This window comes from Ursus arctos, unplaced genomic scaffold (genome assembly GCF_023065955.2).
Source record: "Ursus arctos isolate Adak ecotype North America unplaced genomic scaffold, UrsArc2.0 scaffold_25, whole genome shotgun sequence".
In the NCBI taxonomy this organism is placed as follows: Eukaryota; Metazoa; Chordata; class Mammalia; order Carnivora; family Ursidae; genus Ursus; species Ursus arctos.
The window spans coordinates 38,027,349-38,051,571 of NW_026622930.1; the positions used below are offsets into that span (position 1 = coordinate 38,027,349).

At 37.2% G+C, this 24,223-nt stretch overlaps 1 protein-coding gene across 3 annotated transcripts in view; it reads right to left on the bottom strand.

The window, feature by feature from the left end:
- The window catches only part of MNAT1 (MNAT1 component of CDK activating kinase), a 197,496-nt gene extending 173,647 nt beyond the window's left edge, over positions 1-23,849 (bottom strand). The window contains exon 1 of one of the 3 annotated variants that reach the window (XM_026480428.4): positions 23,633-23,849. In XM_026480428.4, coding sequence (XP_026336213.1) covers positions 23,633-23,721 — 89 coding nt within the window. In that variant the 5' untranslated portion in view covers positions 23,722-23,849. Of the gene's footprint in view, positions 1-23,013; positions 23,211-23,632 lie in introns of those variants that run through there. The other 2 variants (XM_026480429.3, XM_048219939.2) reach the window with 2 other exon arrangements.
- Positions 23,850-24,223: the final 374 nt, after the last annotated feature.

A 24,223-nucleotide genomic window follows, 5' to 3' on the forward strand; every position in this document is an offset into this window, starting at 1 on the left:
TTTTTTTTAAGATTTTATTTATTTATTTAACACAGATAGAGACAGCCAGCGAGAGAGGGAACACAAGCAGGGGGAGTGGGAGAGGAAGAAGCAGGCTCATAGAGGAGGAGCCTGATGTGGGACTCGATCCCATAACGCTGGGATCACACCCTGAGCCAAAGGCAGACACTTAACCGCTGTGCCACCCAGGCACCCCGAAATTTCTTTTTTTTTAAGATTTTATTTATTTATCTATTTATTTGACAGAGAGAGAGAGAGAGAACGAGAGAGGGAACACAAGCAGAGGGAGTGGGAGAGAGAGAAGCAGGCTTCCTGCTGAGCAGGGAGCCTGATGTGGGGCTCAATCCCAGGACCCTAGGATCATGACCTGGGCCAAAGGCAGCCACTTAACCAACTGAGCCACCCAGGCGCCCCTCAGTAAGAAACTTCATTAGCACAAATGAGAACTATATAAATCAACTCTTTACATATAATTTTTTTCAACTTCACTCTTCAGTTTAACTGAGAAAGAGGCCAATCTGAATTTGCAAAGTTTCAGTGCTAGAAAACCTTTAAAAAAAAAAAAAATCTGTTCTCTCACCCATTAAAAGCAAGAATAGTACTAGATAATTTATAGGTAATTTTTGGCTTTAAAAAGTCTATACATAAGAATAAGATGTCTCCACACAGCAGTTAATAAACCAAACTGCAAACTGGGCTAGAAGAAACATTTCATTTTCTTTTTTTATTTTGCTTATATACAATACCAGTGATCAGTATAAATTTCTAGCCAAATGACAGTCACATTTTTCAGTGAAACATACATAAAACTCACAGAAAGTCCACTTAAAGAATACCGTAACAGAATTATTTTGCCAAAGAATGTACTAAAATACCTTCCACATTCACTTTCTTGATAATCTATTTGAGACCAACTATAATCCATTACAAAGTATTGGAGTAAAGAACTAAAAATTTTCTCATAATGATGAGACTTACCCAGAATGTACAGTAATTACATCAAAGAATTCTACAGGATTTTTTTCTCCTGAGAATTAAGCATGAGATTTCCAAAAGAAAGAGATTATGGTCTTCAGTTGATGCACTGCAAGCTTCAAGCCACTGACTCAAATTGAAGCAGCAATTTGCTATGTGAGAAGCAAGATGATTTACATAAAGGGAAAAACTGAAGAAAAATAGAATCAAGAAAACATAGGAAAAAAAGAAAAATATGAGCATTTGATTTGAAAAAAAAAAAAAAAGGCTACAAAATATAAAGTACCAGAATTAGAATTTATCAACTCACAGATCTAGCAAGTACTTTCTTTTCCTCAAGTCTTAAAGACTCTCAGGTAGATTATAGTTCAAGGAGTTCTTACATTAAGATTAGTCTGAAATGTTTGCCTTAGCTAAGATCTAAGATGTATTTTAGTATTGTTATTTGAGGGTCAAGGGAATATCAAATGATTGGTAACCTCGGACAACTATCTAAACTTGCCTATTCCTAGAATCTGGGACATGGATAACCTTTTATAACAGGGGATCCTTCCATTCTAACTTAACCCAGTTTATGGGCAAGAAAAGAATTTTTAAGTAAACATACTTTGCTTCATGTTCTAAATTAAGTAAATAGATCATGACACAGAGTCCATGCAGAAAGAAAGAAAGAAAAGAAAGAAAAAGAAAGAACAAACTACATATATTACATATATTTTTCAAAGGAGTCACAGTTCATAAACATCTAGCAAGAAAAAGTACAATAGCCAAAAACTTTAGGAAATTCATTTCTTGCACTCGAAATGAGAGAATCTCTGGGTTTTTTTTTTCTTTGTACGCTTTTGGAAAATTTGCTAAAACTGTTGCTGAATGAGAACACCTAGACTACCATCATGAAAACCAATAATGCACCTGGTAAGAACACAAAAGACTGACTCACCTGTGTGGAATCCATTATCCTCTGAAAAAAAACCCAAGGTACCAGAGGGCACAATGTACTTTCTACCGGACAAGAGGAGAATGATTTTTCCTTGTCCTGCTTTCCAGCTGCCCAAAGAATAGATCCCATACTAATTGTAATATGACTCTTTTACAAAAATGAGAGGTGGATAAAGTGCTTACAAACAAGAGCTATTTCATACAACTGTATTTCTAAATGTTCTTTCAGACTTTTATTATTCAGTAAGTCAAAATGATTTTAAACTATAACTTGACCCTGTGCATTTGCTTAAAGCATACCCATTAAAGAAAAAATACTTTATTTCTGTGTTCTTACATTCATACTGGAGACCTGCTGCTCAATAAAATATGAAATGCAATAGGTATAAGTGTGACTGCAGTAGATTAAAATCAACTTAACTTTTACAAAATCCTCAGTGTTGCAAAAGTGTGTGGGGAAAGAGGCACCTTTATATACTGTTGTAGGGAATTAACTGGTCCACTTTATTTAAAAAAAAAACAATTTAGAAAGCTACCGAAATTTCATATTCCTAAATACTCATCAATAGGAGAAACACCCATACAAAGAAATATTAAGTGTTAAAAAGAAGGTAAAGTAGTATACGCTAATACTCAAGATCTACCACTAATTGAAAAAAGCAAGGTTAAAGTGTACTCTATGACGCCACTTGTGCAAATTTCAAATTAATACGACCATATGATTTCATTAAGATATAAATCTGTATTACCTACTTGGAATACATATATTATCTAACTGCACAAAAGTTGTATGCAACTTTCATCTTTCACATTTCAGTTTCATTTATCTTCTCTCTATTCCAACTGGTTACAATTTTCTATTATTTAAGTAAAATCTAATTAGAAGACTTAAATCCATATGACAGTATACTCCCCTAACAGAATACAATATCTAAATAAGTCAAAATTGCTCATATAATTAAACAAAAAAAAATCTTCTAAAGTCATAGAATGATTATAAAACCTGTGATCTGAAAGTTATTTAGGGACAGTATGGGCAAGACTTGGTGACACTTGGATATAAGCCATGAACGTAAACCGAGAATAACTTCCACATTTCTAACTTGGACCCTCTGGTATACTTGTTGGTGCCACTATACTCCCCATACTCCACCATTTGAATTATGCTCCTCAGATGACTCCAACAACTTACCATAACAATTACTTAACTGTATTGTAACATTTTGTTTGTTTACCTTCCATACATAGATGAGACCACTGGGCAAAGATTACCTCATATTCAACTTAGTATCATCAACTGTACCAGAAATAAGTGCTAGAAGAACAGAAAGTTTGAAACAGCACCAAACTTAGAGCACTGCCTGGAAGAGGGAGAAAAAAAAAATCTAAAACCCAGGGAATGCACGAACAGCTTCTCCTATTTTATATTCTCTGTTACTAACCTTTTTCTCAATATTATTCTGGGGTTAAGGATAGAAAGAGAAGCTCTATGACTCATAATCAAAATTTCTAAGATAACAAGGGTATAAATACAAGTGTGAAATGAAATCAAATTGCAGTTTGTCTCCTATATTTTCCGACATAATTCAGGAATAACATGAGCGATAGTCTAGGAAATAAAATCTTGCCCTAGAACCCCAAACTCATGGCTGCTGTTTGGGTCAAATGCTTAAGAACGTTCTATTAAAAATATTTTCAGGGGCAACTGGCTGGAGTTGTGGGTTGAGTTCCACATTGGGATGTAGAGATTACTTAAAAATAAAATCTTTAAAAAAAAATTTCAAAATAGGGGCACCTCGGTGGCTCAGTTGTTAAGCGTCTGCCTTCAGCTCAGGGCATGATCCCGGTGTTCTGGGATCGAGCCCCGCATCAGGCTCCTCCGCTGGGAGCCTGCTTCTTCCTCTCCCACTCCCCCTGCTTGTGTTCCCTCTCTCGCTGGCTGTCTCTCTCTCTGTCAAATAAATAAATAAAATCTTTAAAAAAAATTTTTTTTTCAAAATAGAATACAGCATAACCTTACCAGACAATGCATTTCGTTTTTATTTTTAAGTAGGCTCCACGCCCATCATAAAGCCCAATGTGGGCTCAAATTCATGACCCTCAGATCAAGACCTGAGCTGAAATCAAGAGTCAGAGGCTTAACCAACTGAGCCACCCAGGTGCCCCCTCCTCCGACAATACACTTCAATGTCATATCTCCACTGACCACTAGAAAATGTCAGTCTAGCATGTTTGTGTGTATGTATATGTGGAGTCAATAAAGAAAAAAATGCACAAAAACACTTCAAAATTCTGAACTGCATTTGGATAAAATTTTCATGTTGACTTGAATACAGTCTATAAATTGATATAAATTGGAATAATAACCAAAAAATGAGGAAAGAGCTAAATGATTGATCAGTGTGAATCTTCACTTTTAAACATTAATTCCTCAAGGTATAACAAAAGAAACTACCTTTTTTTTTTAAGATTTATTTATTTCTTTATTTGATAGAGACAGCCAGTGAGAGAGGGAACACAAGCAGGGGGAGTGGGAGAGGAAGAAGTAGGCTCCTAGCGGAGGAGCCTAATGTGGGGCTCGATCCCGGAACGCCAGGATCACGCCCTGAGCCGAAGGCAGATGCTTAACAACTGTGCCACCCGGGCGCCCCAAAAGAAACTACCTTCTAAACCATTAGTTTCAAACAGGAAATTTTTATGTTCTTGAAGCTTTACATTAGGTGTCAGAACAATTTCTGCATTAGCAGAAAGCTGCACATGATTTCTTAAACTGACAGGTATTATAGTCCGATCTTTGTGAAATTTGAGAGCCAATCACCGGGGAATTCACAGCTGATGACAACTTAAAATCAAGCTCCGGTCCAGGTCAAACCATTATACTAATCCTTTATTTTTTTTTATTTTTTATTTTTAGTAATCTCTACACCCAACATGAGGCTCCAACTCACAACCCCAAGATCAAGAGTGGCATGCAATTCCAACTAAGCCAGCCAGGTACTCCTTGGACACAGTTATACTAATGCTTTAAATAAGACAAAACTAAATTGAAGAGAAATTGTATAATACTTTTTAAACCATTTACCTCCAAATACAAAAGAGTGCAACAGATTTTGTCCAAAAATTTGCAAGGGCATTTACACATTTTAAAAGGAAATTCTATGGCATTAAAGTAGACATAGCTGTATTTTATAAAACACATTTTTGTATTAATAATTAAAGTCCCCACAAGACTACAGCTTTAGGCCACAGGTGTATAGCCTGAAAGAGAACATGAACGTCACCTTAGTAAGTCAAATTTTACCTTCCCAGTAACACTAAAAAATTGCACTTCCTTTAATTTTACTTAAATTGACTTCCAACTGAAAGAAGTTCCTACTACTGGCATCAAGAACTTTCCATCCTTTAGCATAACTGTTAAATGATGAGCAATCCATAAGACACTGTAAAATATAAGAATGTAGTATTTCAAGAAATTCCTTGGTGATCACTTCTGAACATTCAGCCTCTTTAGCAATGGGAAAATTCACTTCTTAATTGATCTGCTTTATAAGTTCAGAATTTCATGTACAATAAGGCATGTTCCAAAAGTAATAACAAATTATCTGACAGTAAATTTTCCAGACAACTGCAGCATACTCCAAAATACAGAAGTTCTATTTTAAACTTTTTTATGTTACTCTTTCTATAATACATGTCTTCAACAAATGTGTATGCTGGTTGTGTGCTGGCTGAATATAACTGAAACTTTTCTCAATGACATAGACTCATTACAAACAGATGTTCCAATACTGTGTTATATAGAAATCAACAAAACTTAACCTTTCGTGTCATATCCCATTAGTCTATCAAATAATCTAAAGATCACAATAAATAGTGTACACTTTCCCCAAAAAGTGTAAGTTTCACAAGCATTGTTATTATACAATGGCAGTACATTATATGCACATTTACATAAATTTACTTCTGTGTTCAGTAAAAAGACATTTTTTAAAAGCAGCCTGTATCACCAGCCGTTCCTCTCAACTATATCCACACTCCAGAGTGAGCATAAAATGAGAAATGTCACTCAGTTGTTCCCTCAGCTGCACTCACTTCCCAATACCTCTCCTAGAATGAACATCTTAATAAGACTGTATCTGACTGCATTGAAAGTTAAGTCTTTTCAATACAATGCCAAAAAAGAGCCAACTATTTCAGCTGACATTCAGCAAAAACAGCGATTCGTTCCTATGCTGAAAGAAAAACTGGCTGTCCTAACCTTAGTGAAAAATTGTTTATGCAAACACAATTTCTGATCTTATCAAAGGTAATTCTTTCACTATATATAATTTCTAACTTACACAACTTGAGAATATAAATTCCATACAAGATTCAACACTATATTTATCACTTATAAAAATAAATCTATATGGGCACCTGGGCGGCTCAGTTGGTTAAGATTCTAACTTGAGGGGCGCCTGGGTGGCACAGCGGTTAAGCGTCTGCCTTCGGCTCAGGGCGTGATCCCGGCGTTCTGGGATCGAGCCCCACATCAGGCTCCTCTGCTATGAGCCTGCTTCTTCCTCTCCCACTCCCCCTGCTTGTGTTCCCTCTCTCGCTGGCTGTCTCTATCTCTGTTGAATAAATAAATAAAAAAATCTTTAAAAAAAAAAAAAAAAAGATTCTAACTTGATATTGGCTCAGGTCTTGATCTCAGGGTTGTGAGTTCAAGCCTGGTGTTGGGCTCCACGCTGGGCATGGACTGTACTAAAAATAAATAAATACATACATACATACATAAATAACTAACTAAACTATTTATATAAAGAATTAGCTCCTCAATTTCCTATTTTGTGGATTTTAATAAAGTTTATTGAAGACCTCAGTCAAAGATAGGAAATTTACAAGGTTATCACTAAAAACACTTACTATCAAAACTTACAAGATAGTAAATTTTTTACCTTTGCATTTTAGTTGCAATAAACAGTATCACTGGATTCTCCCTAGATTACTTTATTTCTAAATCAAAGTAGTTTATATGTCCCAAGAAACACTTCTCTACATAATGACAATGGCTTGTTTGACAAAGGACCCTGGAAATCTATCCCCACTATCATAAAAAGAATCCCTAATAGTATATAAGTTTTGGTAATGTGTCATTTGTTTTAATAAAGGTGAAGTCATTGTACTGGCTATCTATTACTGTGTAACAAAATACCCCCAAGCCTAGAAGATTAAAATAATAGGGAGGAGTTAAGATGGTGGAGGAGTAGGGGATCCCTTTTTCAGCCGGTCCCCTGAGTCGAGCTGGATAGGTACCAGACCAGCCTGAACATCCACGGAATCAGCCTGAGACGCAGGAAGATACATCTGGATCTCTAAAAATGAACATCTCCAGCGCTGAGTATTGAGGTACGAAGCGGGGAGCCGTGAAACCGCGCACAGATATCGGAAGATAAACGGAACGGGAAGGGAGTCGCTGTGTTTGGGCGCCGGGAAGCGGTAGCCACCTGCACGGGGGAGCAGGCCGACTCGCCGACCAGCACCCGCGAGAGAGCAGACTGAGACCATGAGCCGGGAACGCGCACCACCAGACTGAGGGCTGGAGCTTCGGAGCGCGTGCGCGGGGCGGCTGGCGGTATTAGAAACACAAACGACAGAGACACGCTGGCCCTGGAAGTGAGGGCTGGACGCGGGGTGTGGGGCGCACATCCCGGACACTGCAGGGCTGAGCAGCACGAACAGTAACAGAGTTAAAGTGGCCAGAACATCAGTGGAGAACAGTCCGCGATCCCTCTGTTCTGAGACAGAGGCTGAGATTCGGCCACTGCTGCTATGACTCTCAGAAGAGGCACAGCAAACCGCCAGGGAAAGCCGCCAGAGAACAAAAGCCTGGAAATACCGGCTCACAGTGTGCCCATCCCCATCCCCCCACACACGGGACACGGAGACTCTACCCAAACAGGGTTACCTGAGTATCGGCGCGGCAGGCCCCTCCCCCAGAAGGCAGGCTGACAAATCAAGAAGCCTACATCCCTAAGATCCCTATAAAACAAGGGCACACTGCCTGTGTCCTGGTCAATAATTTGGGCTCTGGACAACCCCGCAACCTCTCCTCAACAGAATGACGAGAAGGAGAGGTCCCCCCCAGCAAAGAAAAGACAGTGAGTCTGTGCCCTCTGCCACAGAACTAATGGATATGGATATAACCAAATTATCAGAAATGGAATTCAGAGTAACAATGGTCAAGATGATGTGTACACTTGAAAAAAGTACTAACGAAAATGTTAAAATGAGAATACAGAATCTCTAAGGGCAGAAATGAGAGCGAATTTGGCAGAAATTAAAAATTCTATGAGCCAAATGCAGTCAAAACTAGAGGCTCTGACGGCCAGGGTGAATGAGGCAGAAGAACGTATCAGCGAATTAGAGGATGGATTAGTAGAAGAAAAAGCTAAAACAGAATCTGGACTCAAAAAAATCCACGCTCAGGAATGTAGGTTACGGGAGATTACTGACTCAATGAAACGTTCCAAAGTCAGAATCATCGGCATCCCCGAGGGGGTGGAGAAAAACAGAGGTCTAGAAGAGATATTTGAACAAATTGTAGCTGAAAACTTCCCTAATCTAGCAAGGGAAACAAACATTCGTGTCCAAGAGGCAGAGAGGACCCCTCCCAAGCTCAACCATGACAAACCTACACCACGTCACGTCATAGTGCATTTCACAAATATTAGATCCAAGGATACAGTATTGAAAGTGGCCAGGGCAAAGAAATTTCTCACGTACCAAGGCAAAGGCATCAGAATTAAGTCAGACCTGTCTACACAGACCTGGAATGAGAGAAAGGGTTGGGGGAGCATTTTTAAAGCTCTTTCAGAGAAAAACATGCAGCCAAGGATCCTTTATCCAGCAAGGCTGTCATTCAGAACTGATGGAGAAATAAAGACATTTCAGAATCGCCAGTCATTAACCAATTTCATAACCACGAAACCAGCCCTACAGGAGATATTAAGGGGGGTTCTATAAACGTAAAAAGGCCCCAAGAGTGATACACAAAAGAAAGTCACAACCAATACAAAAAAAGACTTTACTGGCAACATGGCATCATTTTAGATTTTTCTATTCTTTTGAATGAGGCTTGGATGGCTATGTATTTCCCCCTTAGGACTGCCTTTGCAGGATCTCATAGGTTTTGGACCGTTGTGTTTTCATTCTCTCATATCTCTCATAAAATCATATCCCTCAATAATCAGTCTCAATGTAAATGGCATAAATGCTCCCATAAACGCCACAGGGTTGCAGATTGGATAAAAAGACCTGACCCATCCATTTGCTGTCTACAAGAGACTCGTTTTGAACCTAAAGATACATTCAGACTGAAAGTAAAGGGATGGAATACCATCTTTCACGCCAACGGACCTCAAAAGAAAGCAGGGGTAGCAATTCTCATATCAGACAGATTGGTTTTTAAACTAAAGACTATAGTTAGAGACACAGAAGGGCACTATATTATTCTTAAAGGATGTATCCAACAAGTGGATATGACAATTATAAATATATATGCCCCCAACAGGGGAGCAGCAAGATACACAAGCCAACTCTTAACCAGAATTAAGAGACATATAGATAAAAATATGTTAATAGTAGGGGACCTCAACACTCCACTATCAGCAACAGACAGAGCACTGGAGCAGAAAACCAACATAGAAACAAGAGCTTTGACATATGCACCCCAATGTTCATAGCAGCAATGTCCACAATAGCTAAATTGTGGAAGAAGCCGAGATGCCCTTCAACAGATGACTGGATTAAGAAGTTGTGGTCCATATATACGATGGAATATTACTCAGCTATCAGAAAGAACGAGTTCTCAACATTTGCTACAACATGGACAGCACTGGAGGAGATAATGCTAAGTGAAATAAGTCAAGCAGAGAAAGACAACTATCATATGATTTCTCTCATCTATGGAACATAAGAACTAGGATGATCGGTAGGGGAAGAAAGGGATAAAGAAAGGGGGGGTAATCAGAAGGGGGAATGAAACATGAGAGACTATGGACTATGAGAAACAAACTGAGGACTTCAGAGGGGAGGGGGGTGGGGGAATGGGATAGACCGGTGATGGGTAGTAAGGAGGGCACGTATTGCATGGTGCACTGGGTGTTATACACAACTAATGAATCATCGAGCCTTACATCGAAAACCGGGGATGTACTGTATGTTGACTAACATAATATAATAAAAAATCATTATTAAAAAAAAAAAAAAGAAAGAAAGGGGGGGTAATCAGAAGGGGGAATGAAACATGAGAGACTATGGACTATGAGAAACAAACTGAGGGCCTCAGAGGGGAAGGGGGTGGGGGAATGGGATAGGCTGGTGATGGGTAGTAAGGAGGGCACGTATTGCATGGTGCACTGGGTGTTATACGCAACTAATGAATCATCGAGCCTTACATCGGAAACCGGGGATGTACTGTATGGTGACTAACATAATATAATAAAAAATCATTAAAATAAATAAATAAATAAATAAATAAGAAAAAAAATAAACTCCAAATGGATGAAAGACCTCGATGTGAGACAGGAATCCATCAAAATCCTAGAGGAGAACATAGGCAGCAACCTATACGACATCGGCCAAAGCAACCTTTTTCATGACACATCTCCAAAGGCAAGAGAAACAAAAGATAAAATGAGCTTGTGGGACTTCATCAAGATAAAAAGCTTCTGCACAGCCAAGGAAACAGTCAAAAAAACTAAGAGGCAGCCCACGGAATGGGAGAATATATTTGCAAATGATGCTACAGATAAAAGACTGGTATCCAAGATCTACAAAGAACTTCTCAAACTCAATACACGAGAAACAAATAAACAAATCAAAAAATGGGCAGAAGATATGAACAGACACTTTTCCAATGAAGACATACAAATGGCTAACAGACACATGAAAAAATGTTCAAAATCATTAGCTATCAGTGAAATTCAAATCAAAACCACACTGAGATACCACCTTACACCAGTTAGAATGGCAAAAATAGACAAGGCAAGAAACAACAATTGTTGGAGAGGATGTGGAGAAAGGGGATCCCTCCTACATTGTTGGTGGGAATGCAAGTTGGTACAGCCACTCTGGAAAACAGTGTGGAGGTCCCTTAAAAAGTTAAAAATTGAGCTACCCTATGACCCAGCCATTGCACTACTAGGTATTTACCCCAAAGATACAGACGTAGTGAAGAGAAGGGCCATATGCACCCCAATGTTCATAGCAGCAATGTCCACAATAGCTAAATCGCGGAAGGAGCTGAGATGCCCTTCAACAGATGACTGGATTAAGAAGTTGTGGTCCATATATACAATGGAATATTACTCAGCTATCAGAAAGAACGAATTCTCAACATTTGCCGCAACATGGACGGCACTGGAGGAGATAATGCTAAGTGAAATAAGTCAAGCAGAGAAAGACAACTATCATATGATTTCTCTCATCTATGGAACATAAGAACTAGGATGATCGGTAGGGGAAGAAAGGGATAAAGAAAGGGGGGGGTAATCAGAAGGGGGAATGAAGCCTGAGAGACTATGGACTATGAGAAACAAACTGAGGGCCTCAGAGGGGAGGGGGGGTGGGGGAATGGGATAGACTGGTGATGGGTAGTAAGGAGGGCACGTATTGCATGGTGCACTGGGTGTTATACGCAACTAATGAATCATTGATCTTTGCATCAGAAACCGGGGATGTACTGTATGGTAACTAGCATAATATAATAAAAAAAATTTTTTTAATAATAATAATAAACATTTATTATCTTATACAGTTTCTGAATGTCAAGAATCCAATAGCTGATTATTTGTCAAGACATCAGCCAGGGCTACAGTCATCTGAAGACATGACTGGAGCCAGAAAATCTAAGACGGCTTACTCCCATGGCAATTGTCAGAAGGCCTCAGGTCCTCACCACATAAGCCTTTCCATATGGCTGCTTACAATACAGAAACTATCCTTCCCAAACAAATGATCTATGAGAAACATGCAGATTTTTTTTAAGACCTAGCCTTGGAAGTGACAAACCGTCACTTCTACAGTATTCAATTGGTCACCCAAGCAACTCTGATAACCATTTGGGGAGAAATTACACAAGAGCATGAAGATCAGGAGGCAAGAATCATCAGGAGCTCTCTTGGATTTATTAGGCTCTAACAGTGATGAACACACAGATAATATGGTTAATGTGGTTGTACACATGTCCACAAATTCTTTGATACTTCTCTTATCAAAAGGTGAAGCCTAATTCCCCTCCACCCTAAATATGAGCTGTACTTAGGACTCTAACAAATAGAATGGGATAGAAATGACAGGGTCAGACATCCAAAGCTAGTTTATGATATTGTGGCTTCTGCCTCTCTCTCAAATCATTCACTCTAGGGAAAGAAAGTTACCATGTTGGGAGGACCCTGAAGAAATCTTTAGGACAGCAAAGAACTGAGACCTCTAACCAACGAACAGTAAAGAACTCAGGACTTCTCTGAGGCGCCTGGGTGGCTCAGTCAGTTGAGCGTCTGCCTTCGGCTCGGGTCATGATCCCAGTGTCCTGGGATCAAGCCCTGCATTGGGCTCCCCACTCAGCAGGGAGTCTGCTTCTCCCTCTGCCTGCTGCTCTGCCTACTTGTGCTGTCTCTCTCCATCAAAAAAATAAACAAAAATCTTAAAAAAAAAAAAAAAGTTGAAAAAAAAAAAACTCAGGACTTCTCATAAGTCACAAAAGTAGGCTTAGAAGAGTATCCTCCACAGCTTCATTCGAGCCTTCAAAAGACTACAGCTCATGCCAGGAAGTTTGGAAGCTGCTCTTTCCCCAATAGTCTAAAGATGACTACAGCACCACCCCATACCTTGATTATAGCCTTGTGAGAAATCCTGAGCCAGAACGTCCCAGCTAAGCCACTAAAAAATTCCTAACTCACAGAAATTGTGAGAAATCATTTGTGCTTTCACTTATTAAATTTTGAAATAATTTGTTACAAAGAAACAGGTAGTTAATACACAACACAAGTGGTTTTACAAGGCCACAGTAATTCTAATACTAAAACCTAACAAAGTCATTTCAAAAAAAATTTTACAGGATATCCAAGCAAAGATGATTATCAAAACACTAGCAAGCCAAATCTAATAGTATATAAAAATAATAGTATATCATGATATGTTAGGGCTAAAGCCAGGAACACAATATTGAATTAACATTCAAGGATGAATCAATGTAATTCACCATATTATCAGAATAAAGGAGAAAAATCACATGGTCATTTAAACAGATTCAGAAAAGGCACTGACAGAATTCAAAACCAATACATGACTTTAAAAGGAAGAAAGAGAAATTCTCAGAAAACTAGGAATAATAAGGAACTTCCTAAAACTAATAAAGGGCATCTTTGGAAAACCTACAACTAATATCATATCTAATGGTGAAAGACTGAACTTCATCCTCCCAAGACCAAGACAAGAATGCCATTTTCAGCACTTCTATTTGGCATTATCATAGAAGTTCTAGCATTGCATTACAGCCAAGTAAGTAAGTAAAAAATAAATAAATAAATAAGGTTGGCACGAAGGAAGTAAAACAGCCCTATTTCCAGAGGACATGATCATTTACACAGAAAATCGGGGCGGGGGAGGGGGGTGTCTGGCTGGCTCAGTTTTTGTTTTTTTTTTTTAGTTTTTCTTTTTAAAGATTTTATTTATTTATTTGACAGAGAGAGACGGCCAGCGACAGAGGAAACACAAGCAAGGGGAGTGGGAGAGGAAGAAGCAGGCTTCCAGCGGAGGAGCCTGACATGGGGCTCGATCCCAGAACGCTGGGATCACGCCCTCAGCAGAAGGCAGACGCTTAACAACTGCGCCACCCAGGCGCCCCTGGCTGGCTCAGTTTTAAGAGCCTTCGACTCCTGACCTTGGGATTGTGAGTTCAAGCCCCACATTGGGTGCAGAAATTACAATAAATAAATAAATAAATAAAAGAAAGAAAGAAAGAAAGAAAGAAAGAAAGAAAGAAAGAAAGAAAGAAAGAAAATCTCAGACAACCTACAAATCAACTATTAGAATAAAACAATTTAGCAAGATTGCAGGATATAAAGTTAATATGACCGAAAAGTGAATTTTTTTTAAACAACACATACAGTAGAACCAAGAAATAAAAATTACCTAGGAATAAATATAATAAATTTGTCTAAAACCTCTAATTGAAAACTATAAAACATTGCTGAGTGAAATTAAAGACTTATATAAATGAAAAGATATATCAAACTCACTGATTTGAATACTCAATATTGTCAAGATGGCAATTCTCCCCCAATTTAAAGCAATCCCAATCAATATTCTAGTAGGCATTTTTACCAAAAGTTGACAAACTGATACTAAAATTTATATAGAAATGCAAATGACCTAGAATAACCAAGCAATTTTAAAAATAAAAAACAAAGTGGGAGAACTTACACTTCCTAGTTTGAAGACTTACCATGAAGCTGAAGTAATTAAAACAGTTTGGTTGTACTAACAAAGATAGATATAAATCAATGGAACAGAATAGAGGGTTTAGAAACAAAACCATAATTATTTAATCAACTGATTCTTGACAAAAATGCTAAGGCAATCCAATGAAAAAGGAGAGGCACTTCTTTTTTTTTTTAAGATTTTACTTATTTATTTGACAGAGAGAGAAGCAGCAAGAGAGGGAACACAAGCAGGGGGAGTGGGAGAGGGAGAAAGAAGCAGGCTTCCCGCTGAGCAGGGTGCCCGATGCGGGGCTCGATCCCCACGGACTGAGCTACTCAGGCTCCCAAGGAGAGGCATTTCAACAAAAAGTGCTAGATATCCTAGATATCCTCATAGGGGGAAAAAAAAAAAAGAACACTCTTACCTCACACAAGGCTCCCAAGGAGAGGCATTTCAACAAAAAGTGCTAGATATCCTAGATATCCTCATAGGGGGAAAAAAAAAAAAGAACACTCTTACCTCACACCACACACAAAAGTCAACTTCAAATGGATCATAGATCTAAATGTAAAATCTAAAACTATAAAACTTCAAAAGTTAAACCTATACCTACTATGCATGCCACTCCTAGGTATTTACCTGAGAGAAACAAAAGCACATGTTCACACAAAGACTTTTACATGAGAGTTCACAGTAGCTTTTTTTTAATCCTAGTAACCAGAAACAAGCCAACTGTCCATTAACTAGTAAATGGATGAACAAACTAGTAAATCTATACAAGAATGCTATTCAGTAATAAAGAGGAATAAACCATGATACACACAATACAAGAAATGAATCTCAGGATAATGGAGTCAAAGAAGCCAAGCCAAAAAACAGAAAATAAAACAGACTATATGATTTTTATGTAAAATAATAGCAAACACAAACTACTCTATGAGAAGAAAAGCAAATCAGTTGCTGCTTGGGGATGGGAGTAGAGGAAAGAACAGATTACAAAAAGGCATAAGCAAATCTGGGGGATGACAGAAATATTTGTTATCTTAATTGTAGTGATCACTTCATGATATGTCAAAACTGATTCAATTATACACTTTAAATATGTGCAGTTTAATGAACGTCAATCCCATCTCAGGAAAGTTGAAATAAGTAAAACTAATAAAAAGAAAAAAATTAGTAATGTCTAACAAAATTTTAAATACACATTTTGCTTTTAGGAATTTACCCTACAGATACACTTGCATATACACAAAGATAAGGATGTACACTGAAAAACTGTAATATTGAATATCTGGAAACAACCAAAGCTTCCATTAATATATGACAGGCTACATAGATCAATGCATTCTCAAAACATGGAATACTCTGCAACCATGAAATTTACACGCTCAAACGTAAGTTATTCAAAATATATTGATAAATGAATAAACTAAGTTGCACAGAAATTCATGTAACACAATCCAATTTGTGTTTAATTTTCAAAAAACAAATACATATGCACAGAAACTGCTATGATTACATCTGGTTGACCAGTATCCTCAGCACACTTAAGATTATTATTACAACTATTTTATAATTTTTCAGAAAGAAATATAACAGTTAAGATTGACATTACCACTTTTAATGACAGTAAGTGCTCAATAAATGTTAGCTGCCATATGCCAGGCATAATAATGCCAAGCAAAACTTTGTACAAATTGTCCTTTACTTAATCTTCACAAAGAGCCTATAAAACAGGTAGCATTATTTTTAGCACCATTTTAAAGATTTAGGAATCAAGGGGTCAGTCAAAAAAGCCTTTGCTGCAGGTCACTAGTAAGTGCTAGCACAAGGATTTAACTCAAGTTTCTCTGATTTCAAAGTTGATGCTTTTAACCACTGCACCAAAATGTCTCTCAATAAGCAAAATCTAGAAACGAAAAACCCATGAATGAACACAATAATTGGGAACAGTGCTAGTAAAAAGAATATACTCAAAAAGCACAAGTTTATTTCTGGCTCTTCCTTTTGACAGAGAACAAAACAAAACACCCTGGTAGTATTTACATAAGTAAATAATTGTCTTCTGTGAGGTATTTTATTAATCAATCCACTTGGCCTATAGGACTTCAGTAATTTCTAGTTTGTTACATTCTAACTTCTACATGTAACATGTTAGTTTCTATTCTAATTCCAAATAATATAAACCCAAAATACATAAAGCAAACAGGAAGCACAAATAATATATTTCCCAAGGGGGAATTACAAGCACTAAACTTGTACTAGCTGTAGCAATTTATTATTATTGACACCATTTCTACTTTAAATTGTATGTTTTTGCATTTAGTTGCAACACATTACATAGATTGCTTTTTGCAATTAACCGCCATAAGGAATTAAATATTAATGAATATGCCAAACACAATCATGAGAAACAAGACATTCATAATTCAAATAATGCAGAGACACCTATTGTAACATATTACAGTTTAGATCTTAGAAATATATTTAAACTACCTTAAAAGTAAGAATTTTTTGCCTTTAAAATTTTGCTTATTAACCTCAACTTTCTAAAGAAACTCACTTTTACTATGATCTGATTAGGCACAGACAAAATATGGACAAAGAATCTTCATCTGCTAACACAATATTTTATTAAATTGTTAAGATATCAATTATGCATTCATTTGACTGGCAAATATGAGCATTTCTAAAAAATAAAGTAATATGTAGCTCAGCAAATTCCAGAGCCATAAAAACCACACATTATATAAAACTGATTTCTAAGTAGAATCACTAACAAGAATCAGAAGGTAAAAATTAAAATAAATGCTCAATGAATCATGGGACATTACATCAAAAACTAATGATGTACTGTGTGGTGACTAACATAACATAATAAAGAAAAATAATAAAGTGACTTAACAGCATTCCAAAAAAAAATTTTTTTAAATGCTCTGTAAAAATATTATATACTATTTTTCTGTTGTCAGAAATGTTTTGTTTTTTTAGAAATGTTTTTTAATATTATCTTTTCAACAGACTAACAAAATACACATTTTAAAATAAAAGCATTTTAAAATAAAACAAAATAAATAAAAACATTGGAAGTTATATTCCTAATGTCAAAGAATATAGAAATATACCCTTAAAATGTTCCTCATGTATCCTCCAATAGATCTCAAATATATAACATCTGCCATGTCACACCACAATCCTATAACTTCTAAAAAAATTTTCCCCCATATTTTCTATTCCAGGTCCACAAATCAGTAACAAGATATCAGATCAAATGACATGTTTTGGTAACATTAGCTAAAACAGTCCTAAAAAATGATTCTCTCTTTAGAAACAACTTAGTTATAGCCTGAAAGTAAACACTGTAGAATTATTTATGAAGAAATTATACTTAATATTGGTATATTTCAAGACATTTATATTTTAATGGAATGAACTGTTTGTAAGTAAATCAGAGTTAGTGCTAGATGCAGTTTGTTTCAGTTACCTGAAATCAGAATAGGAGACTCATTAAATATATATAAATCAGTGATGCAGAGGCACTGCACCATATTGATGGAGTCTTCATTAATTTTCAATGATATAGCCACTATCATATTTGTGTTCTAAAGAAAACTGAATGAGATATACAACCATTTTTCTTCATCTCAAAATTCTGTTTTTTTATATATTCTAACAGTGAATTAAAAAAAACTGATACTTCAACACAATTCTAACAAAGTTCATAAATACTACATTTTCTTGTCTTTGTGTGGGAAATACACTTATTTATACAAGTATATGTCTTTGATACAAATCAAAAATGAAATATGCAAAGAAAAAATCTATAAAATTAGTTACCCTCTAAATCATTTCATTATATAAACAATACATTTAGGCTTCCCAATTTGCATGTTTATACCTCAAAAGCCAAATACCATGACATTGTTTATTTATTATCAATCAAATGATATGGCAAAATACAGGATTGGTAGAAAAATCATTATTGAACATTTAAAGCTTTTTTTAATGCTAGCATCCTGGAAACTAAAATATAAAAAGAAAATCGTTCTAAGTGTATCAAACTGATTTTGATAATATTTTAGTATTTTCATTTTTTAAAAGGGTTTGAGGGGTACCTGCGTGGCTCAGTTGGTTAAGCATCTGCCTTAGGCTCAGGTCATGATTCCACGGTACTGGGATTGAGTCCCGCATCTGGCTCCCTGCTCAGCTGGAGTCTGCTTCTCCCCCTAACTTCCTGCTTGTGCTCTCTCTCGTTATCTCTGTCTCTCTCAAATAAATAAATAAATATTTTTTAAAAAAACAAGTTCTTCAGAGGGAAGGAAAATTATGTAAGTCAAATGTAGATCTATGTAAAGACAAGAAGAGCATTCAAAAAGGAATAAGTGAAGGTAAATTAAAAACTTTTTTCTTAATCTTAGTTTGAGAAGGGCACAGTGGTTGTGGTAAACTGAAGTCAGAAATCACAGTTCAGTGCAGTTGATATGGCTGAGAACTGCAAAGCAGAAGGTCCAGAAGTCTGTATAGGAAACCCTCTATAAGTCCTTGGCCAAAAAACAAGCTACACATGTGCAAGGAAAAACCAATCAAGGCTTAAAGAACAGTGGATAAGAGAGGAATAAAGGGTAGTAGAGAGTGGTGGATATATGAGGAGCCCCTGGGTGGCTTGGTGGATTAAGCATCTGACTCTTCATCTTGGCTCAGGTCATGATCTCATGGTCCTGGTATCAAACACAGCGTCAGGCTCCCTGCTCGACACGGAGTCTGATTATCCCTCTCCCTTTGCCCCTTCCCCAGCTCATTCTCTCTCTCTCTCTTCCTCTCTCAAATAATAAATAAAATATTTATTAAAAAAAAAAAGAGAGTGGTAGATATACTGTGAAGTTCCCACCCAGAGTAGAGATACCACATTATACCCTAACACTTTAAATATCCAGCTGAAATACCAAAAAGGCACCAACTAAGAGTAAGACAACATCCTAAATAAGACTTATTCCAGACTCCCCTAACAAAGCTTAAAATCAGGACCCAACAAATTTTGCAAGGAATTAAAAGTTTGGACATTGAGTTGCACTAAAGTAAGGAAACACACTGGGATCTCTGCAGATCCATCCTAGAAAAGATTAAAACCAAGCTTACAAAGTTCAAGGTGATCAGCCAGTAAATGAACTACCTATAAAATTAAAACACATGCACAGACACAAACACACACACAGAAAGATAAAATCCAAGATCTCTAAAATGTAGCAGCTACATGATCCAGTTTACATTTGAAAAAAGTACTAAACATTCAAAAAAAGAAAAAGAAAAATGTGACCCATAGTCAAAAAGAACAGTCCATAGAAACCAAACCTGCAATAGCCAAGATGTTGTATCTAGCAAACAGAAACTTTAAAATAAGCTATTATAAATATTTTAAAAGAATTAACACAAAATATGTTCAAAGAATTAAAGGAAAACACATTCAAAGAATTAAAAGAAAATATGGTCTTAATGAATGCACAAATAGGAAAGCCAATAAAAGAAAATTATAAAAAAGAATAAAATGAAAACCCTAGAGCAAAAAGTACAATAACAAAAATACACTGAATGAGCTTAACAGAAGATTAGAAATGGCATATGGGAGTCGGTGAACTTGAAGACAGATCAATAAAAAGTAACCAAAGAACAGAGAGAAAAAAGACTGAAGAAAAATAAATCATACCACCAGGACCTACAGAATATCAGAGTCCAATATACATGTAATTGCAGTTCCAAAATAAGAAGAAAGTATAAATAGTTCATAATCACTGAAATTTTCCAATAGGATGAAAAACACTGACTTACAGATCTAAGCTCAGCAAAACTCAGCTAGGATGAATACACACAAAGAAACAAAAACAAACAAACAAAAAAACACATCTAGAACATACTCAAACTGCCAGAAACAAAAATTATAGAGAAAAGTCTTAAAAGCAGCCCCAAAAGGTTTTTATGTAAAGAGAACCAAAGACACGAATAACAGCTAACATCCCATCACAAACAACGGAGATCAGAAAACAGTACCTTTCAAGTGGTGAAATGCCAACCTCTAATTTCATATTCAGCAAAAATATCCTTCACATAGTAGAGAGAAATAAAAACACTTTCAGACAAACAAAATCTAAAATTGTTCAACAACAGACCTACAAGAAATGCTAAGGAAAATTCTTCAGGCAAAAAAAAAAAAAAGACAACTGTAAAATCAGATCCAAAGGGAAGAAGGAGGACACCAAAGATAGTAAATAAGTAGCTGAATATAAAAGACTTCATTTCGCCACTTTACACCCACTAGGATGGCGATAATCCAAAGAGGCTAAATAACAGGTGCTGACAAAAGATGTAGAGAAACTGAACCTTCGTACACTGCTAGTGGGAATGTAAAATGCTGCAGGCACTTTGGAAAACAGTCTTACAGTTCCTCAAATACTAAAACTTGGTTATCATATGATCCAAAAATTATACTCTTAAGTACATAACTGAGAGAAACAAAATCATTTGTCCATACAAAAATTTGTACATGAATGATCGTAATAGCATTATTCATAATAGCCAAAAAGTGAAAACAACCCAAATGTCCATCAACTAATGAATGGATAAATAAAATGTGATACACCCATACAATGGAATATTAGTAACAAAAAGAAATGAACTCCTGATACATGCTACAACATGGATGAACCATAAAATACTATTCTAAGTAAAAGCCAATCACAGAGGGCGCCTGCGTGGCTCAGTTGGTTATGGGACTGCCTTCCGAAGCTCAGGTAGGAAGCTCCTTTTTGCTCCTGTATTTTCTCCTATAAACAGTACACCCTCCTAATTAAACGTTCCATAATCCTGTATTTCTTATCTTTTATGAATCACCACTCCTACTCACTCTATCACAGTAGGGTCATTATAATTAAAACTATCATTTTAACATCTTATAGTCTCTTGAATTCATTTAAAGATAATCATTACTGTGCAAGTCCTTCATGGTAGCCCAAATGACTCCTGTTTTAATTTCATTTCTGCTTAGCACACATACTATCCACAAGTAATGATAGTATGATAACCAATATATATTAAACAAATACTCTATTTGACAGTAGAGACAGAAACTGTACAAAACACCTCCCAATATTTTACATATATTATTTAATCCTCAAACACTGTAATACAGGTAGTGCTGCTACCTCTATTGTACAAATAAGAAAAATGAGCACAAGAAGTTAATAATCTGCCCAAAGCCAAAGCCCTATAGGAACTGCACAAAGAATTCAAAATCATAAGTTTATTTCCTTAGCCAATACTCTATATTCTTTTATTCATTTTTGTTCATATTTCAAGTCAAAAAAGAACTATAAAATGTGGTCTATATCTAACAAGTTAGCAAATAAGCCAAAATAAATGAAATACAAGAATAACTTTGACAATTTTTTTTAAGATTTTATTCGTGAAGTAATCTCTACACCCCAACCTGGGGCTCAAACTCACAACCCTAAGATCAAGAGTCACACGCTCTACCAAGTGAGCCAGCCAGGCCCCCAATAACTTAGACAATTCTTAACTCTTTTGAGAAAACAAAAAGGACGAAGGAAACAATAAAAGCAATCTCCAATTAAAAATAAATTATTTCGTAATTGTCTAATAAAAATGCCATTTATTTTACTGAAATCACAATCTTCTCTGGTTAGCTAATTTCTACCAGGCAGAAATGTCTGGCAGAAAATTACATTTAGCATCCTTCCAAAAAAGCAAATTCACTTTCCTTGAGCGCCAATAAATCTGATACAAGAAAATGAAGAGAAACTGAACAAAACCTCTCTGAAAACCTAAGAGTCTCTATACACTGTTCATCTCACTTCCCTTTTCCATGCATTCTACTTGATTAGTTTTACCTTATTTCTAATCTTAAACCATTCAATCACAGTTCTACTGCATTTCCATTGCTGGATAAAGCAAAGGAAAATAAAAATAAGGAAAATAAAAGTAAGAAAAAGTACCAATTAAGCAAGTTAATAAACCTTCTTATGACTACAATTGATCATGCAAGTTTTGCTTACCCAAAGACCTAGTCTATCACACTATAGATTATCCATCGTTTTTTATTTCTAAGAAACCTCAGAGAAACTACACGAATATACGCTCACCATAATATACCACCTTTAATCCCAAAGTGCTTTGTAAGACCACCTTTACTGAACTACATGAGACCATAAAAATGTGGTGATAAGGGGCGCCTGGGTGGCTTAGTGGGGTTAAGCTTTTGCCTTAGGCTCAGGTCAGGATTCAGGAGTCTGGGAATGGAGCCCCACATCGGGCTCCTTGCTCAACCGGGAGTCTGCTTCTCCCTCTGCCTCTGCTCCTCCCCCTCGTGCTCACTCTCTCTCTCAAATAAATAAATAAACAAAATCTTTTTTTAAAAAATGTGGCAGGAAATATGTTGACCAATTCCTGCACATAGTCTTCAAAATAACAAACTCAACCTCCCTCTTTCCTGTCCCCTTCCCAAAAATGAGCGTTCTAGAGTCAGACATGGCGTGTTCCAATTCTAGTAGTGTCCACATAAGGGACCTTGAGCAGTCTCGGCCTCCTTCTCTGTGAAATGGGAATAATACTAGCACTTACCTCATGGGGCTGTTGTCGGAATGAAGTGAGACAATTCACTGTAAAGGCTTAGAACAGCGCCTGGCACATAACGTGCACTCGTTAAATGCCAGCCGTCATTATAGCTCCAAAATTAACTGCCGAGAATCTAGGCTTCTCCCTTTCAGTGATGAGAATCTAACCAAACTCCATCAAGACAAACTGGTTTACAGACGGGGTTTTCAAATTAACCTACATAATAAATAGAAGTATATATTCACAGTAATTTTGTTTTCATAGCAACTTGGCCCTTGTCACTAAAAACATTTCGCGTGAAATTAAACACTCCAACCCCCCACGCTTTTACCAGCGACATGTCTGGACCCCAGTTGTCAACACAGTGTGGAAACACATGGGCTATGAAGGGGGAACCTGCTGGTACGACACCGGGTACCAGCAGTCCAAAGCAGGCCCTCGCGGCTCAGGAGCCAGCCGCTCGAGTCCGTTCACAGAAACGACGCTCCCTTTTCCCCTACTCCTCCTCAGTGCCGAAACTAACGACGCCCTTTTCTCCCCGGAGCCAAGGCCAAGCATCTCCCAGCTCCCTCCTCCCACCCTGCGCGTCCCCCCCGCCACCCACGGAACCCCTGTCCCGACTCACAGAGTGTGTCCGCACACATTCACCATCAGCTTCAAGGAGGGGTTCCGGTATTTAGTGGTCTTACACCGGGGGCAGCCCTGATCGTCCATGCCACCTTCTTTCCTATGGACTCTCCCCGAGAAGGCTGCTTCACTACAGCCAGAGAACCCCCAAACCTCCACAGAGCCGACGCCAAGCGGGTTCCTACCAACAGGCCCTCGGCTGAGACGGTCCCTTTGTGAATGAGCACCGGCCGGAGGCGACACACTGCAGCACAAACGTTCCGGCAGCAAGTGTTCCGGTCCTGCAGCTAGGGCTCGGTCTTAGCTTCCGTAAGCCAGTGCACTACCTTAGATTTCAGGGAGGGGTTTATTAAAATGGTACATTGTACACAAAGCTCCATCTCCGTGCATCTAGCAGTATTTTTCAAGGAAAAGCTAAGAACATAGATTCCATCTTGTACTGTCTGGAAACATTACCATGATTTCAAAGATTTATGCCCTGTGTACATAATCAATAATTCAGGCTGGCATTTTCTTTTGAACAATTTGATAGCCTGTGCTTTATACTCTCCTTTATACTTGCACAGTCATGCAAGCACAGAAAATACGA